This window comes from Salmo salar, chromosome ssa12, assembly GCF_905237065.1.
Source record: "Salmo salar chromosome ssa12, Ssal_v3.1, whole genome shotgun sequence".
NCBI classification, from domain to species: domain Eukaryota; kingdom Metazoa; phylum Chordata; class Actinopteri; order Salmoniformes; family Salmonidae; genus Salmo; species Salmo salar.
The window spans coordinates 84,839,784-84,863,270 of NC_059453.1; the positions used below are offsets into that span (position 1 = coordinate 84,839,784).

The following is a 23,487-nucleotide window of genomic DNA, read 5'->3' on the forward strand; positions in this document are numbered from 1 at the left end:
GTGCAATGCTCCCGCTGTTCGCCACAGTGCATTGGGGTGTCAGAAGTGGGACGTCCAGGGGTGGCTTGTAGACATTACTAGCGCCCCAAGTGTGTACAGTGTCATTTCAACAAACGAGCCATTTGAGGTGCTTTCTTCCCTCCCGTGATGCATGTTGCTATGGCTAACAACAACATGGAGAGAGGGACAGCAGCCTGGAATTCCTATCCGGAATGTTGGTGACGCTTGTTCCCTGATCTTGTCTAGATGGGATACAGCTTTTGTGAAATTGACGTCAATTATAATTTTTTGGTATTATAGCTAACCTTTACCCCTTTTCCTAATTCTCCTAACCTGCTGCCACGAAAATTCAATTTGACAAAAGATGTACAAGAAACGTTCATTGGTCCCGTTGTCACAGGAAGTCATGAAGGAAAAATGGGTTCATCCAATCTTTACATAGGGGGGACGCCACAGTAGTCATCGAGTATGGATCTCAGGTGGGTATAATCAGTTTACCCAAGGTTAAATTATTTGGGGAAAAATACAAATGTTTTAAGAGATCACAGTAAAAATGGTACATTAATAATTATTCGTTTCTGTTATTTCTTAGATGCACAACACCCTCCCTCCGTTTACAATGAGATGATCTGACATTACGTACTTCCTCCATGACTTACATAATGCCATTTTGATCTGAAAGTACAACGGTGTTTTATATTGTCGCAGATGCTTTTGAGCGTAAATATTTGCTTTAAATCTGCAGTCATACGTGCATGTTAGATAAGAAAACGGAGTTAAGACTTCACGTTAATTATACGATTGCTCGATTTCAGTTTTCTTAGACGACATTTCAATTTGTAGGACCAACACTGCGATAGACGCCGTTAGCGCATTCATAGCCACATTGCTATAGCGAGGTCGTCGTCCGGTGTCGATGACACAGCAAGCTAACGTTAGCTAGCCACCCTAACAAAGGAACACTGGGAGTGGGACCGTGGTAGCCTCGTTTGCGATAATATCTCAAACTCTACGTCGTGTAAATACAATTTGGTTTAATCAGATTAACAGCGTCCATTTCAACATCTGAACTATTTTTGTTGTTGCAAAACCATTTCCCCCCCCCACGACTGTTTTGTACCAAACGGCTCGTGTCGTCGGGCATAGCCAAGTGTTTAGAGGGCTATTTAACGTAAGCTTGCCAGTGTTGTATTTTGGGCTGAGAAAAGGCGTTGTGCGTAAAAATGGCAGAGGTGTACATTCGCGTGGCCGAAGAAGAGAATGAGGAGCCCATGGAGATCCCATCCGAGGATGATGGCACAGTGTTGCTTTCTACTGTGGCAGCTCAGTTTCCAGGGGCCTGCGGCCTACGATTCAGGAGTCCAGTTTCGCAGTGCATGCGAGGGGTCCGTTTGGTGGAAGGGATTCTTCATGCACCTGAAAACGGCTGGGGCAATTTGGCCTATGTCGTCAATTATCCCAAAGGTATGGTGACTGACTTTTTACGTGTTATTTTATTAGCCACCAACTGGTGGACAAATGCATTATAATAAATTATTCAAGCGTCAACTGTTCCCTAACTATATGCATCACATGGAATGAGTATCTAGCTAGGCAAATGTCTGTCAAGTGTTCCAACAGCGATTGAATGATCTGTACCACACTTTCAGACAACAAAAGGAAAATGGACGAGATTGATGCCTCCTCAGCTGTAAAGATGAAGAGGGGTGACATGAAGACTTCAGACCTGATTGTACTGGGGTTGCCATGGAAGACATCTGAACAGGACCTGAAAGATTACTTCAGCACCTTTGGGGAAGTCATCATGGTACAGGTAAAGTCTCAGATTAGCAATTTCATTGATGCCAATCACTTGAGTGCTGTGGATCCATTTTTTTCCTTTTACACAGCTCTAATGAGCAAGGCCTTGCTATATCTGTGGTTCCTACTAAACTAACATTTGAGACATTTTAAAGCGGCAGTGAGCAGTTTAAACAATGACAAAGCGTTCTCACCACCACCGTTTTACTAAGGGTTGGATCTGGAGAAACACAACCACTCTCAAATTCATAGACTGAGCTATGGATGCAAGGACTGACCGACCATCTATGATATCAACATGATAGTTTTAACTATGTTTTGATGGTATAGTGTTTCTCTTACTTTGTTAACAAACATTGGAGTAAAGCTTATTTTGGGTTGTGATGCGGTATGTAAATTTAACTAAGCTCATGAGGCATTTATAAGTTATATTCTAAATGAATCAATGGGTACATAGCATTTATGTCCCAAAATGAATGTAGCAACTGCAGATTAACCCAAAATGTTTAAAGGGGAAATGTAGGTTTTAACACCATGCTCCTACTTACAGGTGAAACGAGATGTGAAGACTGGAAACTCAAAGGGATTTGGCTTTGTGAGGTTTACTGAGTATGAAACTCAAGATAAAGTGATCTCTCAACGCCACATGATTGATGGAAGATGGTGTGACTGCAAACTCCCCAACTCCAAGGTAGGTGTTTGTATCTGTATGGCATGTAATAACATGGATCATTAATGACGAGCACTTATTTCAGACCACACCGTCCCACCACCTCCCCCTAATGCCATATTGTTAATGTGCAAGACTTTTTTCTACCTTTTGTAAAACAGCAAGGTCCAGATGAGCCCATGAGAAGCAGGAAAGTGTTTGTAGGCCGTTGCACTGAAGACATTTCCGCTGATGAGCTGCGCCAGTTCTTCATGCAGTATGGCGAGGTCACTGACGTCTTCATCCCCAAGCCCTTTCGTGCCTTTGCCTTCGTCAGCTTTGCCGATGACCAGGTTGGTGCCACTGCAAATTGAAAGGCATTGTTTTTTTTTGCCATCTGCTGAATTACCCCTTTAATGTCAGACTGGCATATTTTTTTGTTTGTTTGTTTATTCCTCTCCAGGTTGCCAGTTCCCTATGTGGAGAGGACCTGATTATTAAGGGGGTCAGCGTGCACATCTCAAACGCTGAGCCAAAGCACGGCAGTAGGCAGATGATGGAGCGAGCAGGGCGGTTTGGAAATGGGTTTGGGGCTCAGGGCTTTGGTAGTAACCGCACAGGGTTAGGGAGCAGCGCCGGGAGTAATATGGCTAATTTTGGCAACTTTAGTCTGAACCCTGCCATGATGGCTGCTGCTCAAGCTGCCCTGCAGAGCAGTTGGGGAATGATGGGTATGCTGGCTAGTCAACAAGGGCAGACTGCCACCTCAGGCACCACCTCTACTGGGCAGACTAGCTCCGCCAGGGATCAGAGCCAAGCCTACAGCACAGGCAACAGTAACTACGGCACCAGCTCAGCCAGTCTAGGTTGGGGTACTGGTTCTAATTCAACAACCAGTGGTAGTGGGTTTAGCTCAGGAGGATTTGGCTCCAGTATGGAGTCCAAGTCTTCAGGGTGGGGTATGTAAGTAATAGTTTGTATGGTAAGTATTGTGAGATGTCTTTTTCCAAATCTATTTCTGGTGTTACGCGTATCTGATAGCTAAACGCTTTTGTCAAAAAATGTTTTGTAAATTTGGAAAAAATGCTCAAGATTTAATTTAGAAAGTGTGAGGTGAATTATTATTTACCAGGGTGTTCAGCTTAAGTGCTACTTTTGATGTCAAATTGATTTAAGTTTGTCCTGACCTATTTTCAACTGGATTCTTAAAGGCATGTATTGTGAGTTGTGATGTTTCTGAAAATGCATGAGAAATCACTATGGTTCACTATTCATCCATATATTTGACAACAATCTTGCATTGGAAAGAATCTGGTTGAAACTGAAATGTTTAAGTGCAACTTTATTTGCAGTCAAGTTCAATGGAAAAAATCTTCACTACAATCTCTTCTGCAGTTCACTTCTCTTCCATTTTCCCGGGAAGAAGCTCCTCTTTGGCAGCATTCTTTGGGTGATGTCAGTATCACTCTCCCTCTTCCCATCTGTAAATGCTTTGCCATCAAACAACGGCTTCACTCCGCATGTTCTAAGAGACGGTGGGTGTTTCATTTTTTTATCCACTTTTTAATGGAAAGAACTGCGCAGCTGACATTTTAAGAACTCATGAGTGCGACTGAGGATGGCTTGTGGCGAAGAGTGAATCGATGAGTGAGCGAACGGAGAGAGAAAAAGAAAGCGTGAAACGGACTGGTTGTGCGATGAAAGAGCCCAATTTGACTGCTTTTGTGAGAGTGAATGGAAGCTGCAGATGCTACAAGCTCCTTCCCCCTAAAATGGACTTTCATTTAGTAGTACTTCAAGATCTCTTTTTATTGTAGCAATTTTTCCTACCCTTATTGATCAAGTGCAGAAGTAGTACACAAATGTAGTGTGGAATGTTGTGCTGAATATTTGTCTTGCTTATATAACCTACCTGACCTGAATGCTGTATGGTGTGTGTGGTTTCTTTCCTTGTTATTGATGCTCTGTAAGTGTGAACTTGATGTGGATGACACCTGCCGAGGACACTGGGGACGTGAGTGTTGGTGTGAGAGCATGGAGTGGTGTGGTTGTCATATTTCCCAGTGTGATTCAGTGTGTTTCAAAGGTGTTTTAGACATGTCAAATAAGAGTTCTCTAATAAAACTTTGTTTGAATAGATATGCTTATATGAATACTGGGTACTTTTGTGACATTTGAGTTGTCAAAATCTAATTTAATTCACATATCTAGGGACCTTGGACACTGCTGACCGAGGTTTCCATCTGAACCCGGACTGGAGTCAGTGTCCTGAAGGATGAAGACCGAAGTCCTCACAGGCTTGAAATGGGGTCTCTTATATTTATGGTAACCTAAAAGGAGTCAGAATTGGGTAGTAAGTTTGGATACACTTCTAATCAGACCTGATGACAAGTATTGTTTATTTGGCTTTATATTTTAAAATAACACATTGCGGCATTGTGTAGATCTAATCTATTCTTTGGGACAAGACAATGAACAGGTTATGGTATTTCAGATGTGTACACTCAAATAGTGTACATTAAGGATATTACAGCACAATGGTGAATGGGAACACCTGTTGTCCTTCAATTGTATTGAACTGATGTTAATGTGTAGATCTGTAAATACTTTTGGAGAAGACATTGGAACAGTGCTTACATTTCAGCCAATGAAGATAATATTGCTGTACCACTTGGAATTGTAATCAATAAATATTTTCTGCAAGTTTGGTCGAGCAGTTGATGCCATATTAGTAAAAGTACACATGCTATTAACTGTCTGTATAATCAAACCCATTCACTTAGTACTAGGGTAGCATGTTTTTCCTCCCTACACCATCTCCTTATTCTTCCTCTTCCCAGCAATCTTCTTCCTTGTGTCTCTCTGCTCCTGGTTGGCGCTGCCAATCTCTTCACTCTTCCTTTGTATGAAGTTAGACTAGAAAAGAGAGTTTGTTATTTCAAACGTAGGAGACAATACCATTGCAAATACCTATGTTGCTGTGGAAAACAACTCCCTATAAGGGTCCAAATATGACTGCTATCATAACAATAAAGCTTCAAGAACTGACTGTTCATCAATCCTGTGATGTTGACTTATTGTTAAATTAGCCAATACCCACCAGTGCTGTACTTCGCCGAGCTGTAAGCTTCACATCCTCTACAGATACTGTGTTCCTTTTGGCATGCCTACAATTGAACCCCCGCAACACACGTTAATCTGATTATGAAACAGAAGCAAATTATTGAACTTCATGGTCTTGCCTTATACTTGCTGAAGGAACATTTTATTCTGTTTACAACAGACCCTGCAGAGCATTTGATGCCAAACACCCCCTGCCCCACCTAACTGAACATTGCATAAATGGGGCTGGAAATCATTCATTTGTAACAGCAGGATTGTCAGTCTGAATAAACACAGATTTCATAACGTCAATGCAAGCTGTATGAAGACCTTTTACCTTGCAAAGGCCTCCAAGTCCTTTGCAAAAATATCTAGGAAAAAAAGAAATGCTGTCAATCATCTGAAACATACAAGCAGAATAATCTCAGTGTAAAGTGGCCCCCAGATCATCACCGATCCTCCACCAAATTTCACAGTGGGTGTGAGACACTGGCTTGTAGGCCTCTCCAGGACTCGCACCCACTGTGGCTTGTAGGCCTCTCCAGGACTCGCACCCACTTTGAAACTTGGTGGAGAATCAGTGATGATCTGGGGGTGCTTCAGCAAGGCTGGAATCGGGCAGATTAGTTTTTGTGAAGAACGCATTAATCAAGCCACGTACAAGGTTGTCCTGGAAGAAAACTTTATTCCTTCTGCTCTGACAATGTTCCCCAACTCTGAGGATTGGTTTTTCTAGCAGGACAATGCTCCATGCCACACAGCCAAGTCAATCAAGGTGTGGATGGAGGACCACCAGATCAAGACCCTGTCATGGCCAGCCCAATCTCCAGACCTGAACCCCATTGAAAACCTCTGGAATGTGATCAGGAGGAAGATGGATGGTCACAATCCTTTTCCATCAAACAAAGCCAAGCTGCTTGAATTTTTGTGCCAGGAGTGGCATAAAGTCACCCAACATCAATGTGAAAGACTGGTGGAGAGCATGCCAAGACACATGAAAGCTGTGATTGGAATAACCCTGATTTTCACCAAATATTGATTTCTGAACTCTACCTAAGTTAAAACATTAGTATTGTGTTGTTTAAAAATGAATATGAATTTTCTTATTTTCTTTGCATTATTCGGTCTGACAACACGGGATATCTTTTGTCATTTTGACCAGTTGTCATTTTCCGCAAATAAATGCTCTAAATGACAGTATTTTTATTTGGGAGAAATGTTGTCAGTAGTTTATAGAAAAAAACAAAAATGATAATTTTACCCAAACACAGACCTATAAACAGTAAAACCAGAGAAACTGATTATTTTGCAGTGGTCGCTTCATTTTTCCCAGAGCTATTTTTCACCTTGTCGGCTCGGGTATTTGAACCAGTGACCCTTCTGTTACTGGCCAAATGCTCTAACTGCTAGGGATTTTGACTACGTGGTATACAGCTACGACCGGAAGTTACTTTTTCGTAGCAGGTAAGGAGTATTAACATAGCAGGTTAGGGCAATTAGGTTATGGTTAGGAAAAGTGTTAGGGTTAGCTAAAATGCTCTCCTAACCTGCAACAAAAAGTAACTTCCGTTCCTAGCTGTACTCCATCTAGTCACAACCTCCACTAGGCTGCCTGACAATTTTTGGCCACATTAGTACAGATGAAGGAAAGGAGACAAGGGGAACAATCTACAGCTGACCATTGAGATGCACCGAAAGTGTTCATTATTTTATGACGCTGCCATCAGAGGACTTGATAGTCAGTGTATGTATGGTCATCTGTCCTTGGTCTTTTAGGAAAACGATGAGGAAAGGAAGCCATAGGGGTGTTTGGACAAATCCTTTTGAGTCTCAAGATTTTACAGTAAACCCCCAAGACCCAAATATGTAAATAATATGTTGACAAGAATACCAAGCCTGTCATTTGGCAAGTTGGAGCTACAGTATTACCATGTTTACCAATCAAATCCATCCCACGTAGGGGCAGTTTCTGGACTGGGACAGAATAACATGTGAATTTGACTGGTGCTTGGACAGAGCAAACCCAAGATGGAGACCGTGCACAAAGATGTTCATAACTAACTCATCAGGGCCCTCTTGTTACCAGTCATGCACAGCAATCTCCCCTTCCCTACAGACATTATTTGTTGATGTTTGTTATTATAATACTCACCACATTGCCTGAACGTCGTTTCAGCTATTGCTGCTATAACCTGTCGGCTGAATTCCTTCTGATGATCCTCACCAATGTTTTGACACAGTCGTCCCACTGTATAGTGGACTGCTGCTTTCAGTCTCTACGGGTTTAGTGAAAAAATGAGTAAATACTAGCTTTGTTCATCTTTATCTAACTGACAACACGTGCTTCCAAGACAAATATATAATTGTGAATTAATGCAATCAATAAATCAAAGGTAAAAGTTGCACCTGAAGTTTTCTTTCCTCCTCGTCCATTGCTGTTGCCATTTTCTCCCGACAGTTCACGTTAGCTAGGCAGCTAGTAGTGGATAGCATACATAGCCTACCACACTGGTTTACTCGTACACTTTTTCACCAGATGATATTTAAAACAGAAAACGAAACAATATGTACAATCGTTTCTTGAGTAGCTAGCTAATGGGCATGGAATAATCTTTACGATAAATCACATTTCCGCTTAACTTGAAAAGTTGCGCGCTTAGAAAGGCGGATGGTGTCATCCAATTGAACCAATACTAGGCCTATAGCACCACCTGCTGGGCTGGAGTATTACAAAACAATGCATTAATGGTCCAGCGCTTTATTCATGGTTTTTAGTTGATTAAATTTATTGTACATAATCACGAAATCCTCAAATGTATATCATGTTATTTTTATTCATGTTGTTAAAAATGTTGAATATTTTCTTTTAATTATTTCGCATACTCAAAACATACCATGAGCATGTCATATTAGTGATACATTTATGAAGCATATTTAGCAAATGTAAGGTTGAAGAAATATTGTGCAAACTTTATGATGAAAGAATTATCAAGCACTCTTTTTATAAATCTGCTTGCAGACTTTATCCCCACAGGTGATTTCCTATAAGAGAGAGGAAAAATGTATAACAGTTAGGCCTACTAATACTAATGCCATCAATGTAGTTAAAAGGTAGATATGAGTACATGCTACATGCCAGATAGAGCTCATCTCCTTCTATCCAGTGTGTCCACCCTCTGTTCTTCTTCTCTCCCTTCTGAACACACACCAGTTTATCATTGTCCCAGTTGACCACCGTCTGTAATTAACAAGACTACTTATCATAATGGGTTGTGTGGACCATAACTTTAAAACACCTGGGATAGCTCCAGCTTGCTTGAAATAGGCTTATAGACAGCTCTGTTACATATTGTCCTCAATGTTGCCATATTAATGACCACAGTTCAATAAGCAACAAGGAGCAAAATAACATGATATGACATAAATGATAAAGTGCCAGCGCCCATAGGAACAGTCAATTGCAAGTTTCTACCTGGACTTTTCTGTTATCCAAGGCTTTGGTCACCTCCTCAAACTCTTCCCCAATCTTGAATGAGACTGTGTAGTTTTTGAAGGTAGTGAATGTTTTGATGATGAAAGAATCCCCATCTTGCTCAATCACTTTCTGAGGTTTCAACATGTTTGCAATCTTGCGTGTTGCAAAATCAATGCCTGTAAGGAAAGAAATCCTGCATGTGTTACAAATATATCCTAAGAGACTGAACATTTCCAATCCATTCTCAGCAGGAAACTGGTGAGCTAGGTTATGAATCATAATTCCAAAGTTACACATTTGAATTCTTCAGAATGTATTTTGAAAGAAGTTAAGATTCATATTATATGGAGTTATAATTCTACTGGTGAGCATGTTGAGCAAAAGAGAGAAGATAGAAATTGCAACTCAATATTAGGGAGGTGTTCTTAATGTTTTGTACTCTCAATGTATATTATAATAATATATATTATAATTTAGCATTAAAAGTTTAAGTTTGTTCCCCCTGAGCAAGTCTGACCACAAGTCACAGACCACTATGAGGACATCAAATGCGTTTGATGAATCCTTTTTGTCTTCTTCTAATGCCACCGATGGGGAAAGTAATACAAAAGTAACTGAATGTTATCAAAAAAAAAAAAAAAAATGTTATCTGATTATGTTACAGATTTTGGGGTAGGCTAATACAAAAGTTAAGTTACTGATTACACTTTTGGACTGGTAACTAGTAACTGTAACATATTACATTTAGAAAGTAACCCTAACCCTGCAGGTGCCCCCATATGTGCCACATACTAAAGAAAAAGAAAACGCAAGCATAGAGTTCCGACAATAACAATCACATACATGTTATTATTGTTTTGAATTATTGACAGAAAAGAGAAACGAGAATTATGAAAAATTATTGATTTGAAAATATAGGCCTATCTAATAAATGAATAAAAGTGAATAAATCAAAGATAATCAATTTCAGTTGATTTCAGAATAAAACGGTACACTACCCTACCTAATGTCAGCATGAATGAATTACCAACAGGTAGAGTGAGTATTGGTTAAGTGGCACACCTGGCAAAGTGGGACACTTAAGCTTTGTAATGGATATCTTTAAATGTGTACAATAACATTGTGCCTGTGTGTTAGTGAGGAAGTATGTGATGATAATCATTGTGGGCGTGGCATTCCGTCTGTCTAGATGCCTAATGTTAAGGTTATAAAAAACTAAGAAAGGATATTCAGTGTCTAATTACGACCTATTTTGTAATGGGATGTAATTGTATATCAAAATGACTGTAAATTGTTTTCTTACTACTCTCACCTTTTTAGAATATTGACATTTTGACAGTATGCCAATCGCCTACTGTCAAAATGGGACACCCTGTTACTGTCAAACTGGGACACTCCTCTTGGCCATTGTAACGCAGAAAATATATTTCAGGGGATTATGAAATACATGTTTTCTTAACAGAAATCCATTTTCTAAATAGGATCACATGTTGCATTTCATTTTCCTCAAATCTGCTATCACCTAGCTTGCTATAAAAAGCTAGCATAGCTGCATTTTACTTAGAAAGATATTACCTAACCAACATAAAAAAATCCTAGCTAGCTATATTCATAAACTTACTTATATGATGACTAAAAAAGTGTATTTTGCTGTATTTGACAATAAAACAGTCAATTAAATTGTTGAGGGGTATGGTCTTTCTGGTTTCATTCTACAAAATGTCTATTAGAGTGTAATGTTGAGCTGATAGATCTAGATGAAGTTCATTTTATTTATAGGCTATACAATTACATATAGGCTGCATCATATAATTATAATCAAGTATGATAATGATAATAATCATTATAAATGATCATTCTTAATGTTCCACAAAAATACATAAAGCATGTTTTGATACATTTCATTTGTATGAACAATTGAAGTTTATCATAAAAATATTGAAAATACTCATATACTATTATTTATCCTTCTTTACAATAAAGGATGAAGTGTCCCACTTTGTCAATCAAGGTGTCCCAATTTGCCAGTATCGACTTAAAAAATGTGGTCTCAGCACAATTTGTGTTTGAAGAAGAGCCATCCATCCTGTTTTTAATATTTCTTTGTTAAGCTGTTTAGAATGATATCATGTTGGGGGTTAAGACAATGGGATGATTCTGTAAGGTGTTCGGGAAACACATTTTCATAACGTGTCCCACTTTACCAATACTCACCCTAATTAATTAATCAATAAATAGTCAATATTATTGTAATCAAAGTCACTTGCCTAAAAACATAAGAAAATGCGTGCTGCAATTAACAAGTAAAAAGAGAACTTACCAAGAGCAACCATGTAACTTTCAAAGTTTTCATTACTAGTCATGTCCCATGTGCCACTGTAGTTGGTAGGCATGGTGGATACTTGCGTGGCAGTCTCAAACCTTCAATAGACAGCAGTTGTTAGAATTAAGAGATTTAAAGTCTCAAGGATGTCCCATGGTGTGTTAATATAGGGCGGGGGTTTGGTTTACCTCTCGTAGTTGGTTGCTATTTTGGACAATAGAGTAGAGGAGTAGCCTGGTGGAGGGCGGAACATGACTTTTTGCACAATTATATGAGGAAATAACATTTGAGATAGGCGTCTCGAAATAGAGTAGGCTATAATGCATCAAACATATGTGCACATTCTTTAGTGTCTCTCTTTCCAACAATGTGAAGGGTGACTAGAATACATGTTATACAGTTTCATTCACATGGACGCACACCAGGGTATGGTGAAAAGCCTGGTTGGAGGATCATTTTCACAGTAGTTAGAACTGGGAAGGATGTGTCATCAAGGCCTATCACCTCTCACTTCTTTGGCAGAGTTTATTCAAAATGAATGGGCACAATGCTACATTACGCATTAGCACAGTATTCCCAGAATATCATACCAAGGGATCAAAGGATAGATTGTAAGTATTGGAGGTGTTAAACAATAATTCACAGACTGGGTCTGGGTCTCATTACTATGATGATAATGAACAATAACTAGTTGGTGGCTTCTTGTGTTGTGAAAAATGATCTGATGGTGATTTCTTGACTTTTCTTTGCACTATTGATTATATGTTTTCTATTAGTAACTTATTCTAAATGAACATGAATCTAATTCTAGTCTTACAAACCTTTTATTTGCAGTCAGATAATTAATGCAATCTTTGTGGCACTAGTTCTCATCCCTCAATTGTATGTGTTAACCAGGTAAGTAAATTCAAATTTACAACTAAAAGCTTTTAATTTGAAGTCATACATGCAGTGTGTACCATGTCAAGTTTCTGATTGAGAGTATAAATCCCTCAGGCCTAAGTCCGCTCGATACTGCCAGCAGCCTCTTCTGAACAATCTCACTGCCTTCATTGTCTTATCCTTTATGGCTACATCCTGCTTTGTAAACATATTTTTGATAGCTATTTCTTATAGTTTTAATGAGGTGTGCTCCTCACAATTGTTTGGCTTTTGGCAAAAGCAATGTTTAATTTTATTTTAGCCAAGTTCATAAGTTGATTTGATGATGATGAAAGAGAGATGGCAGTAGAGACAAGCTTTGGTCATTCCGACCCTCCTCATAGTTCAATCAGATTGGATCATTGCAACAATCTAAATGTACATTTACAGTTTTTTTTCAATTGTTTCAGCACAATTTTGAAAACAGGGCCCGGTTTGTCAAAACACTACACACAATTAGCACAACCCTACACCAAAGTAGCACAACACTTCAGATCATTTGCAAAATGGAACACTTTTGTCAAAACTATACACGACTTCATAAAAACAATATTTTGTTACCATACGAAACACACATTTCATATGACTTCAATCTTTTTGAACCAGTTACATACTGCTGTTGCTAACCTAAAACACTTTTAGCAAGTCTAATTGTCAGTGATTAGAGTACTGTAAATGAAGTACACATTGAAAGTGCAACTATACAAACACTACACAAGATCAATGCTGCAGACTGAGGAAAATATCATTTATTTCTCTCCATATACCCAAATCAGTCAACATGTCAACATGGAGAATCACAACAAAACATGTCCCAGTTTCCATGCTACTACAGTAGAGTGCTTAACACTGTTAGCTCAGCAAACAGACAAATGTAAAATACTGTATCCAGTACAGGTTACAATTACAGTAAATAAAACAACAACAACAAACATTAAAAATCATCTGAAAAAAACTGACAATATTGTACAGAAAATACTACAGTAAACATACTATACATTCTCTTCGCCTAGCTGGATCTGGCCAGAGAATTTCATCAACATCACAAGCAATATCCTCATTAGCAAGACAACGCGGGAAGAACCGTCTTCAATGTCGAATCCATCCTTGCACAGCTGCGGCGTGGACTTGGTCACAGGCGTCCTCCATGGCCTGAATGAGGGGTACCTGAGCCTGGGGCTGGAGATCGTAAACCTTCCACCGCCATGCAGAGAAAAACTCTTCCATAGGGTTTAGAAACGGAGTATGGTGGAAGGTATAGTACTGTCAACTGTGGACGGTGTTGAAACCAGTTCTGGACCAAAGCAGAGCGGTGGAATGACACATTGTTCCAAATGACAGTGTATTGCATCTTGTGCATTTCATTACCTGCTGTGACGATGTGGTGCAATCGGTCCAAAAATACGAGAATGTGAGGTGTGTTGTAAGGGCCCATTTTGGCATGACGGAGGAGAACCCCATGCTGTGAAGTGGCAGCGCAAAGGGTGATGTTACCCCCACGTTGCCCTGGGACATTGATTATAGCCCTGTGGCCAATGATATTTCTGCCTCTCCTTCTTGCTTTTGTGAGGTTGAACCCTGCCTCATCAATATATATGAATTCATGCAGGATTTCCTCAGAATCCATCTACAAAACTCCCTGAAACACAGTGAAAGACAAGATTGTGTAGTTCAGGATAGGTCTAGTATACACTGCGCGCAAAATTATTAGGCAAATTGTATTACTCGGGATTAATTTTATTGTTGAACAAACACAATGCTCTCAGTCAATCCAAAATGTTATTGAACCTCAAACCTGAATGTTTAACAAAGGAAAAGTGAGTTTTGTCTTTCTCAGGGAAATATATAAGTGTGCACAATTATTAGGCAACTATTAGTGTGCAGAATTATTAAGCAACTAAATTACGAAACTAATTTCTCTCAACTCACTTGTTTATTCTCAATTTTTAGAGCAAGTGTAACAGATAAGTAACACAAAATGACAATTATATAACATTTTTGGCCTTTCAAAAATATTCAGTGACCAATATAGCCACCCTTATTTTCAATAACTGCCATGAGCCTTCCATCCATGGAGTCTGTCAGTTTCTTGATCTGTTCACGATCAATTTTCACTGAAGCAGCAACCACAGCCTCCCAAATGCAGTTCAAAAAGGTGTATTGTCTTCCATCACTGTAAATCTCACGTTTGAGAAGGGCCCACAAGTTCTCAATAGGATTTAAGTCAGGTGAGGAAGGGGGCCAGGTCATTATTCAGGCATCTTTGAGGCCCTTGCTGGCTAGCCAAGCAGTGGAGTACTTGGATGCATGTGATGGAGCATTGTCCTGCATAAAGATCATGGCCTTCTAGAATGCTGAGGACTTCTTCCTGTACCACAGTTTGACGAAATAATCTTCCAGAAACTGGCAGTAGGTTTGGGAGTTGAGTTTCAGTCCATCTTCAACCCGAAAAGGTCCAACTACCTCATCCTCAATGATAGCAGCCCATACCAGTACCCCTCCTTCACCTTGCTGGCACCTGACTCAAAGTGGTGCCCTGTGTCCATTACTGATACAGCTACGGGCCCATCCATTTTGTCCATCAAGAGTCACTTTCATTTCATCTGTCCATAAAACCTTTGAAAAATCTGTCTTCAGGTATTTCTTTGCCCAATCTTGACGCTTCAACTTGTGAATCTTATTCAGTGGTGTTTCAGTCTTCTTGACCTTGGCCATGTCTCTGAGCACTTGACACCTTGTACTTCTGAACACTCCAGGTAGGTTGCAGTTCTGGAATACGGTGGCACTGGAGGATAATGGGTTCCTGGTAGTTTGACGTTTAATTCTTCTCAAGTCTTTTGCAGTTAATTTGCGCCTTTTCTTCCCCATGCGTTTTTTGCGCCCCAGTTGACTATTCGCAACAAAACGTTTGAATGTCCGGTGGTCACACCTCAATAGTTTAGCTATTTAAAGAGTGTCGCATCCGTCTGAAAGGCATTTTACATTTTTGGCTTTTCAGTGTCAGTTAAATTCATTTTTTGGCCCATTTTACCTGAGGTAATGAGGCTGCCTAATAATTATGCACACCTTGATATAAGGTGTTATTCACTTTCGCCACACCCTCCCTCATTACACAAATACATATCACCTGAAAATGATTAAATCCAATAAGCATTCAAGTTTATATGGTTTGGAGTTCGAAAATGTGAATAGAAACAATGATAAGATCAGAATACTCACTTGCCTAATAACTGTGCACGCAGTGTACAGTCAATGTAAAAAAGTAATGTGTGTAGTATGCAACATCACAGTGCTAAAGTGAACAATACAAACCTCCACATACTCATGCCCCAGCCGTTTCACCCTCTCCGCTCAAAAGGCACTCGATAAAGTTGTTTCATTTGAACCTGATGTCTTTTCAGGATGCGTGCCAGTGTTGACTGAGACACCTGATGGACATTATTGAAAATGGCATGGTCACCGATAATGTTGGCTTGTAGTTCTCTGAGCCTGATAGCATTATTGGCTAAAACCATGTTTATTATCTCTCTCTCTTGTTCTTGCGTGAATATGGGCCCCCTTCCTCCTTGTCGTTCCCGACCCTCAATCCTATGTAGAGAATAATACATGTAACTTACTGTACAATGTCACAGGAAGGGGTATCACAAGTGCTGATATGGTGCATACAATAAGCGGCTGATTACTGTAACTGTAGACAGATCTTTTACCTGTTTTCCTGTCGAAAAGTCCTTATGACAGATGCCACTGTATATCTGCTAAGATTTGGCTGAACTCTCAGTCCAGCCTCCCTCAACGTCAATCCGTGGTTCACAACATGGTCCACTAGTGTTGCACGAATGTCATTTGATAAGTTTGGTTCTCTTCTTCTTTGTGCACGTTCCCCTCCTGCTTCAGGTCTTCCTCGACCTCTGGCTCAGCCTCTGCCTCTTCCTCTACCTCCTTCTCCTCCTCTGTGTACTCCTCCTCTCACCCTCACTCTTTTTCTGACTCCTTCCATTTTGGTTGAAGGCAGGTGAACCTACCTGCTGCATTTTTATAGTGCTTAAACCGGATTGGTGTGTCTACAATTTAGCAATCATGTGTTTGTGCACCTGATGGCTGTGTTTAACAGATTGGCTCATAGGTGTGGTAATTTGACAGTCAGTGCTTTGGAATTGCAAGGAAGTGACATCATGATATACTTCTGTGTCTGATGTATACAAGTGTGTTTAGTGTTTTGCAAATCACTGTGTCTAATGTTTTGCAAATAGTGTGAAGCTGACAATGTGCTTACAGTTGTGCAAATCTAGCCTTGTGTTTTGCTCCTTGAGTGTAAGGTTTTGCTAATTGTGGGAAAAGTTAAATTTTAGTGTGTAAGCAATCGTACAAAACTGTAAAGTATGTGGGTCTTTCCACGAAAAGAGTGCCTTTTGCTTCCCTTTGATATTTTAAGTACAAATTGTGCACCATATTGAATTTTAAAAGCCTTTTATATTAAATGAAGGCCCTTTAATATAGACCACATTGAGAATTCAATAAATCAGATTCTTAATTTGAATAAAGGCTTGCTAAAATACCAAAATTCTGCATTTTGACATGCTCTATCACTTATAGGAAGATTTTAACCCGCTTAATTCCCAAATTTCTCCAAGTTTCACCATCAATGTAAAGCCCTAGTTATTTTGTTGCTTTGACAAAGTAATTTCAGAAGAGTATTATTTATTTCATGTGATTAGTGAATCATTTACATCTGTCCCACATTTTAAGGTCAACCCTGTTAATTGAACTGAACTCTCGTTTTAATATGGTGAAACTATTCCTTTTTAAATAATTTTTTCAAAAGAAACATTGAACATCTAATAGGCAAATGATAGTATAAAAGCAGGTGAGCTGGTTCTACTCTTTACTTAAAAGCAGTTGAACTGGTTCTACTCTTTACTTAAAAGCAGTTGAGCTGGTTCTACTCTTTACTTAAAAGCAGTTGAGCTGGTTCTACTCTTTACTTAAAAGCAGGTGAGCTGGTTCTACTCTTTACTTAAAAGCAGTTGAGCTGGTTCTACTCTTTACTTAAAACCAGTTGAGCTGGTTCTACTCTTTACTTAAAAGCAGTTGAGCTGGTTCTACTCTTTACTTAAAAGCAGTTGAGCTGGTTCTACTCTTTACTTAAAAGCAGGTGAGCTAGTTCTACTCTTTACTTAAAAGCAGTTGAGCTGGTTCTACTCTTTACTTAAAACCAGTTGAGCTGGTTCTACTCTTTACTTAAAAGCAGGTGAGCTGGTTCTACTCTTTACTTAAAAGCAGTTCAGCTGGTTCTACTCTTTACTTAAAAGCAGGTGAGCTGGTTCTACTCTTTACTTAAAAGCAGTTCAGCTGGTTCTACTCTTTACTTAAAAGCAGTTCAGCTGGTTCTACTCTTTACTTAAAAGCAGTTAAGCTGGTTCTACTCTTTACTTAAAAGCAGTTCAGCTGGTTCTACTCTTTACTTAAAAGCAGGTGAGCTGGTTCTACTCTTTACTTAAAAGCAGGTGAGCTGGTTCTACTCTTTACTTAAAAGCAGGTGAGCTGGTTCTACTCTTTACTTAAAAGCAGGTGAGCTGGTTCTACTCTTTACTTAAAAGCAGGTGAGCTGGTTCTACTCTTTCCTTAAAAGCAGGTGAGCTGGTTCTACTCTTTACTTAAAAGCAGTTGAGCTGGTTCTACTCTTTACTTAAAAGCAGGTGAGCTGGTTCTACTCTTTACTTAAAAGCAGGTGAGCTGGTTCTACTCTTTACTTAAAAGCAGGTGAGCTGGTTCTACTCTTTACTTAAAAGCAGTTCAGCTGGATCTACTCTTTACTTAAAAGCAGGTGAGCTGGTTCTACTCTTTACTTAAAAGCAGGTGAGCTGGTTCTACTCTTTACTTAAAAGCAGGTGAGCTGGTTCTACTCTTTACTTAAAAGCAGTTCAGCTGGTTCTACTCTTTACTTAAAAGCAGGTGAGCTGGTTCTACTCTTTACTTAAAAGCAGGTGAGCTGGTTCTACTCTTTACTTAAAAGCAGGTGAGCTGGTTCTACTCTTTACTTAAAAGCAGGTGAGCTGGTTCTACTCTTTACTTAAAAGCAGGTGAGCTGGTTCTACTCTTTACTTAAAAGCAGGTGAGCTGGTTCTACTCTTTACTTAAAAGCAGGTGAGCTGGTTCTACTCTTTACTTAAAAGCAGGTGAGCTGGTCCTACTCTTTACTTAAAAGCAGGTGAGCTGGTTCTACTCTTTTTGGCCATTTTCTGTTGTTTTGTGGTGGAAAACTGAACGGGTCGAGCATAACATGTCAATCCTTTTACCCATAGATAGACAGGCTAGAAACGTTTTCACAATACATATTTATTTAAGCTTGCATTCAATTGCCACATCCTGTTGCACACAACAAGCTTCCATTCCCCCTGTCACGAGGGGATTTATGGCTGATTTAAGATGAAATCGTCAACCCTGTTATAGTCAACAGTGATACTTTACTAACTATAGGATTTTTAAAATGTAAACTCTTGAGATGGCAATATGTGTTTTTTATTAAGTTTAACATGTACTCTTTATGACAGAATGTTAAAATTAGGTGAAACCCATTTTTTTTTTACCAAGTTACACTCTTCAAAAGGTACCGAATTGATGGAATGACCCATGTATACAAGTTTCAGTTATTCAAAACCACTTATCACACATCTACAAATGGTAAGAGACACAGGTAATTGGCACCTGTTTGTCTGATGAAACTCTGCCTCCTGACCAGGTTTTTCAGTAACATTCACGCTGATAGACCCAGTTCCCCAGAGTTTCAGGGCATCCTACCATGGGTTTGGACTTGTGTCTTTTGGCCAGAGACTTTGCAACATCACCTGCACAACAGTGTGTAAGTACAGTATAGCATTTGAGATATAACTTGGATCACAATTGTTCAGTAGCTTTGCGCTGTTCTGTTATTGGCTTGTATCCTGAGTACAGGTAGGCTTTCACCACAACATATACCATTTTCAATCTCTCTGATCCAGACACATCTTCTTTCCTACAGTAGTAATAATGCACTTATTACAGAACTGATGCCATTGCTTATGTTTCTTCTCAGCCTTCTTCTTGGAATAGGGAGGACTCTGGGTAACAACCCATAGGCTACCCAGGCTCGGCCAGAGAGGGAACAATGGCTAACTAGTCCAAACAGTCTAGTCCAACTAGCATACGCACACAAGCGCTAGCACACGCACTCTACACACATGTACATTGTAATATTGTTGTATGGTGGTATTATACATTTTGTGTTGTAGATATGTAGTGGTGTAATAATATTATGTGATGTACTGTTTTATATTTTTGTTTTATATGTAATGTAAGTGTCTTAATGTGTTCGGACCCCAGGAAAAGTAGCTGCTGCCTTTATTAGGGGATCCCTAATAAATACAAATACAAATACAGCTGCTCCAGGCTGCAATTAGATACATGCTCCACAGAGCCATCCTTCCATAATTGATGCTGTTTCTAGGATATCACTAGCAAGCAATACCTTTGCACAGTATGGTGACTGGTATAGTATGAAGTGACTTTAAATATCCCCTTTCCTTGATTTGGTATACTACGAAAGCAATTGTTGTTCATATCTGTTTATAAGCATTAAATTAATCTGACTGTGAGATTGAATTAACTATGAAGGGGCATATAGATTTTTCAAGCACCCAACATTTATGCTTAAATTTTCCTTAGTTTGAAATCACACAGTTAAAAATAAAGAATCTGTGCAGAAAGGGCTGTGAAAGCTGTAGTTTATTTCCTTGTGTTTAAATAGTGACAACGTGTTACATTAATTCCATTTGGGTACAGTATGTAGAAAAGTGGTGTTCGGTCCTGTGGTGGCTAATTTCTGCATTACCAAATGAGGAGAGTTACAAACTTCACACACCAGTCAGAGTTAATAATTAAGATGCTTTTTCAAAAGCACTTGACTTTCAATGATGCGCTATCTCTAATGAACCATTGAAAAGTGACTACGCAAAAGTACGAAGATCTTTTATAGCCAAGATACACCCCTCTCAACGTACATGACGAACCACAGATCTTAGGAACAGTTCACAAAGGTTAAGTTTTGTATGAAAGATATCTATAAAGCATAGCAGACAGCAACTGCTGTATCAACAGTGTTCATTGTATAGACCAGTGTCTGGTCCTCCTACTCCAAACTGGAAGCGTCTCTCCCTGGTACGGTATAGAACAGAACCATTAGCTCATCCAATGGCATAAATCAATTGACAACTCTAGATACTCCCATCTCAAGTAAACCCCCTCTTGACTCCACTCCTGGACAAGCTCACTGAGGGGAGTGAGCCTCTAAGTCATATACTATCCCAAGATGAGTGCAACATCAGAGAGGACATACAATGGTCCAGACACTGCCATACACCTTTCCCCAATGCCAAAGGAGGGAGTGACTTGCGCATAGACATTGTGGAGACAAGTAATTGGTTCCCCATTAATCACGCCATCCCTTCACATGGTTTAACAGATACATTCACATATGACAATCTCACATAAGCATATTATAAAAACAAAACATCTTAATTATCTATGTTACCCAACTAATTCTGATTCATCCGCCACAGTCCCCAGATGTAAAAAATAACATTAGGGAATACTTCATTCATAGCCTTTTTGAACCTCAAAGTGATACAGAACAAACCACACTTTTACTTACAACAGTGGTCACCAACCTTTTCTGAGTCAAGATCACTTTCTGAGTCAAAATGCAAGACGAGATCAACATTAACCAATTAAAAAAAGTTATGTAGCAATGAGGTTTGTGCAGTAGGCTATAGGCCTAATATATTAACACTGCATATTGGCTATGCTTGAATTGCCCTGCCAATGTTGTTCTTCTCAGACCATTTTGAAATTATATTGAAAAAATGGTATATGATCACACTAGTAATAGATCATTTGTTGTATTACTTGTGAGGCACAGATGATGGAGCATAATAATTCACTTTTTTTACTGGACTGATGGTGGTCTGAGGGGTGGGATGGAGCAGCGGGTAGGCTGCCTCACATGACCCACCATCCCTCCACTCTCCCTCCCTCCGCTGAGAAAAGGAGAGACATCCTTCCAGCTGATGGCGAAACTCAAGTAGCACTTCATTATTTCTGCCTCATGCACCAATTCATGTTGTTACTCCTATGACATTGTCCAGAGTAAGTGAAATATTCCTCGATATTAAAAAAGACAAGCCACTAATAATAACAACGGCTGTTTATTGAAACACTTTGCTACTCATTCATTGTAGCTGCAGTGCTGGTTATAGCGTGAGTGGAACTAGGGAGAATGCATATTTTATGGCTTATAAAAGTGTTGAACAAAGTGTTGACAGTGCAGAATAACAACTTAAACATGAACTTACTTATAAAATCAGAAGCTTTTTGGTGTATTTGTTGAGTCTCTCTCTAGTCATAGTTTTTGAAATCTCAGTATCAACTTTGCTGTGCGTTCAAGGCTTCTTTTTACAGTCAAGGCTTGAGGAAGCTGTGCAGACATGGTGATCTGAGCTATCTGATTGGCCAGTGGTAGGTCTATACATAGCCACGGGAAGTAGGGGTGCTGAGGATGCTGCAGTACCCCCTGATAATATATATATTTTTCAACAAATTATTACTCCTGTATGAGCAATGAAAAATACTTGTCAGACAAAAATTCTACGCAGCACCTCACAGAAGTGTTTAGTGGTCAACTAGGAATGCCTTGGAGATCCGCTTGGAGAAAGCGATTGACCGGTTGGTGACGACTAACTTACAACATTGAGAATGATTAAGTGCTATAACATTTCGAGACAATGGGACTATAAGGTTCTAACTGTAGCTATTTAAATACGTAAATGATAGACTCAGAACACATCACCAAATACATTACGACATGTATTATGATTAGACAAATGACTTACTTTATGATTACTGACAGGTTTGTTTTTTGCTGCCGTGCCATTATTGCTGGCTAGACCATACTTAGAGGGAAATGTCAAAGACGTGTTCTGATTGGTCTGTCTGTATTTGTTCAGGTTTGTGATTGGATTGCAGAAAGAACCTTATAGCGCCAAGTTCAAAAGGCTTTATGCAGATAGAACTTATATATACAGTACCAGTCAAAAGTGTGGACACACCTACTAATTCAAGGGTTTTTCTTTATTTTTACTATTTTCTACATACTAGTGAAGACATCACAACTATGAAATAACACATATGGAATCATGCAGTAATCAAAAAAGTGTTAAACAAATCAAAATATATTTTAGATTTTAGATTCTTCAAAGTAGCCACCCTTTGCCTTGATGACAGCTTGCACAGTCTTGGCATTCGCTCCACCAGCTTCACCTGGAATGCCTTTCCAACAGTCTTGAAGGAGTTCCCACATATGCTGAACACTTGTTGGCTGCTTTTCCTTCACTCTGCGTTCCAACTCATCACAAACCATCTCAATTGGGTTGAGGCCGGGTGATTGTGGAGGCCAGGTCATTTGATGCAGCACTCCATCACTCTCCTTCTTGGTCAAATAGCCCTTACACAGCCTGGAGGTGTGTTGGGTCATTGTCCTGTTGAAAAACAAATGACAGTCCCACTAAACGCAATCCAGATGGGATAGCGTATCGCTGCAGAATGCTGTGGTAGCCATGCTGGTTAAGTGTGGCTTGAATTCTAAATAAATCACTGACAGTGTCACCAGCAAAGCACCCCCACACCATCACACCTCCTCCTCCATACTTCATGGTGGGAACCACACATGCAGAGATCATCCGTGCACCTACTCTGCGTCTCAGAAAGACACAGCGGTTGGAACAAAAAATCGCAAATTAAGATTGATGAGACCAAAGGACAGATTTCCACCGATCTAATGTCTATTGCTCATGTTTCTTGGCCCAAACAAGTCTCTTCTTATTATTGGTGTCCTTTAGTAGTGTTTTTTTTCCAGCAATTTGACCATGAAGGCCTGATTCATGCAGTATACTCTGAACAATTGATGTTGAGATGTGTTTGTTACTTGAACTCTGTGAAGCATTTATTTGGGCTGCAATTTCTGAGGTTGGTAACTCTAATGAACTTATCCTCTGCAGCAGATGTAACTCTGGGTCTTCCTTTCCTGTGGCGGTCCTCATGAGAGCCAGTTTCATCATAGCGCTTGATGGTTTTTGCGACTGCCCTTCAAGAAACTTTCAAAGTTCTTGACATTTTCCAGATTGACTG

The 23,487-nt window shown here is 39.6% G+C and overlaps 3 protein-coding genes across 4 annotated transcripts; 1 reads left to right on the forward strand and 2 right to left on the reverse strand.

Moving 5' to 3' along the window:
- The first annotated feature begins 645 nt into the window (after nucleotides 1–645).
- Nucleotides 646–5,157, forward strand: LOC106565996 (TAR DNA-binding protein 43). 2 transcript variants are annotated; one of them, XR_001319777.2, is made up of 6 exons: nucleotides 646–1,464; nucleotides 1,650–1,813; nucleotides 2,351–2,491; nucleotides 2,632–2,802; nucleotides 2,913–3,984; nucleotides 4,661–5,157. XR_001319777.2 is itself a non-coding variant. In XM_014133744.2 (5 exons), exons 1-5 carry the CDS (start codon nucleotides 1,224–1,226, stop codon nucleotides 3,414–3,416), a joined length of 1,221 nt encoding a protein of 406 aa, XP_013989219.1. In that variant the 5' UTR covers nucleotides 646–1,223; the 3' UTR covers nucleotides 3,417–5,157. The 2 variants fall into 2 exon arrangements, 1 of the variants encoding a protein (XP_013989219.1); XM_014133744.2 differs by having other exon boundaries at nucleotides 2,913–5,157.
- cenps (centromere protein S) lies at nucleotides 4,833–8,227 on the reverse strand. Its single transcript, NM_001141505.1, is given in 5 exon segments — nucleotides 4,833–5,365; nucleotides 5,550–5,616; nucleotides 5,889–5,922; nucleotides 7,704–7,827; nucleotides 7,958–8,227. Coding segments are annotated over 5 exon segments (420 nt in total). The 5' UTR covers nucleotides 8,045–8,227; the 3' UTR covers nucleotides 4,833–5,257.
- Nucleotides 8,228–8,314: 87 nt separating this feature from the next.
- ret7 (Retinoid-binding protein 7) lies at nucleotides 8,315–11,491 on the reverse strand. Its single transcript, NM_001141457.1, is given in 4 exon segments — nucleotides 8,315–8,593; nucleotides 8,688–8,789; nucleotides 9,024–9,202; nucleotides 11,347–11,491. Coding segments are annotated over 4 exon segments (378 nt in total). The 5' UTR covers nucleotides 11,390–11,491; the 3' UTR covers nucleotides 8,315–8,539.
- Nucleotides 11,492–23,487: the final 11,996 nt, after the last annotated feature.

Bases quoted from the DNA above. Each gene is read 5' to 3' on its own strand.
- LOC106565996 (XM_014133744.2), top strand. From the start codon at position 1,224: ATGGCAGAGGTGTACATTCGCGTGGCCGAAGAAGAGAATGAGGAGCCC. The intron at 2,492-2,631 runs GTAGGTGTTTGT...TTTGTAAAACAG, and splicing joins GCAAACTCCCCAACTCCAAG to CAAGGTCCAGATGAGCCCAT. The intron at 2,803-2,912 runs GTTGGTGCCACT...ATTCCTCTCCAG, and splicing joins TCAGCTTTGCCGATGACCAG to GTTGCCAGTTCCCTATGTGG.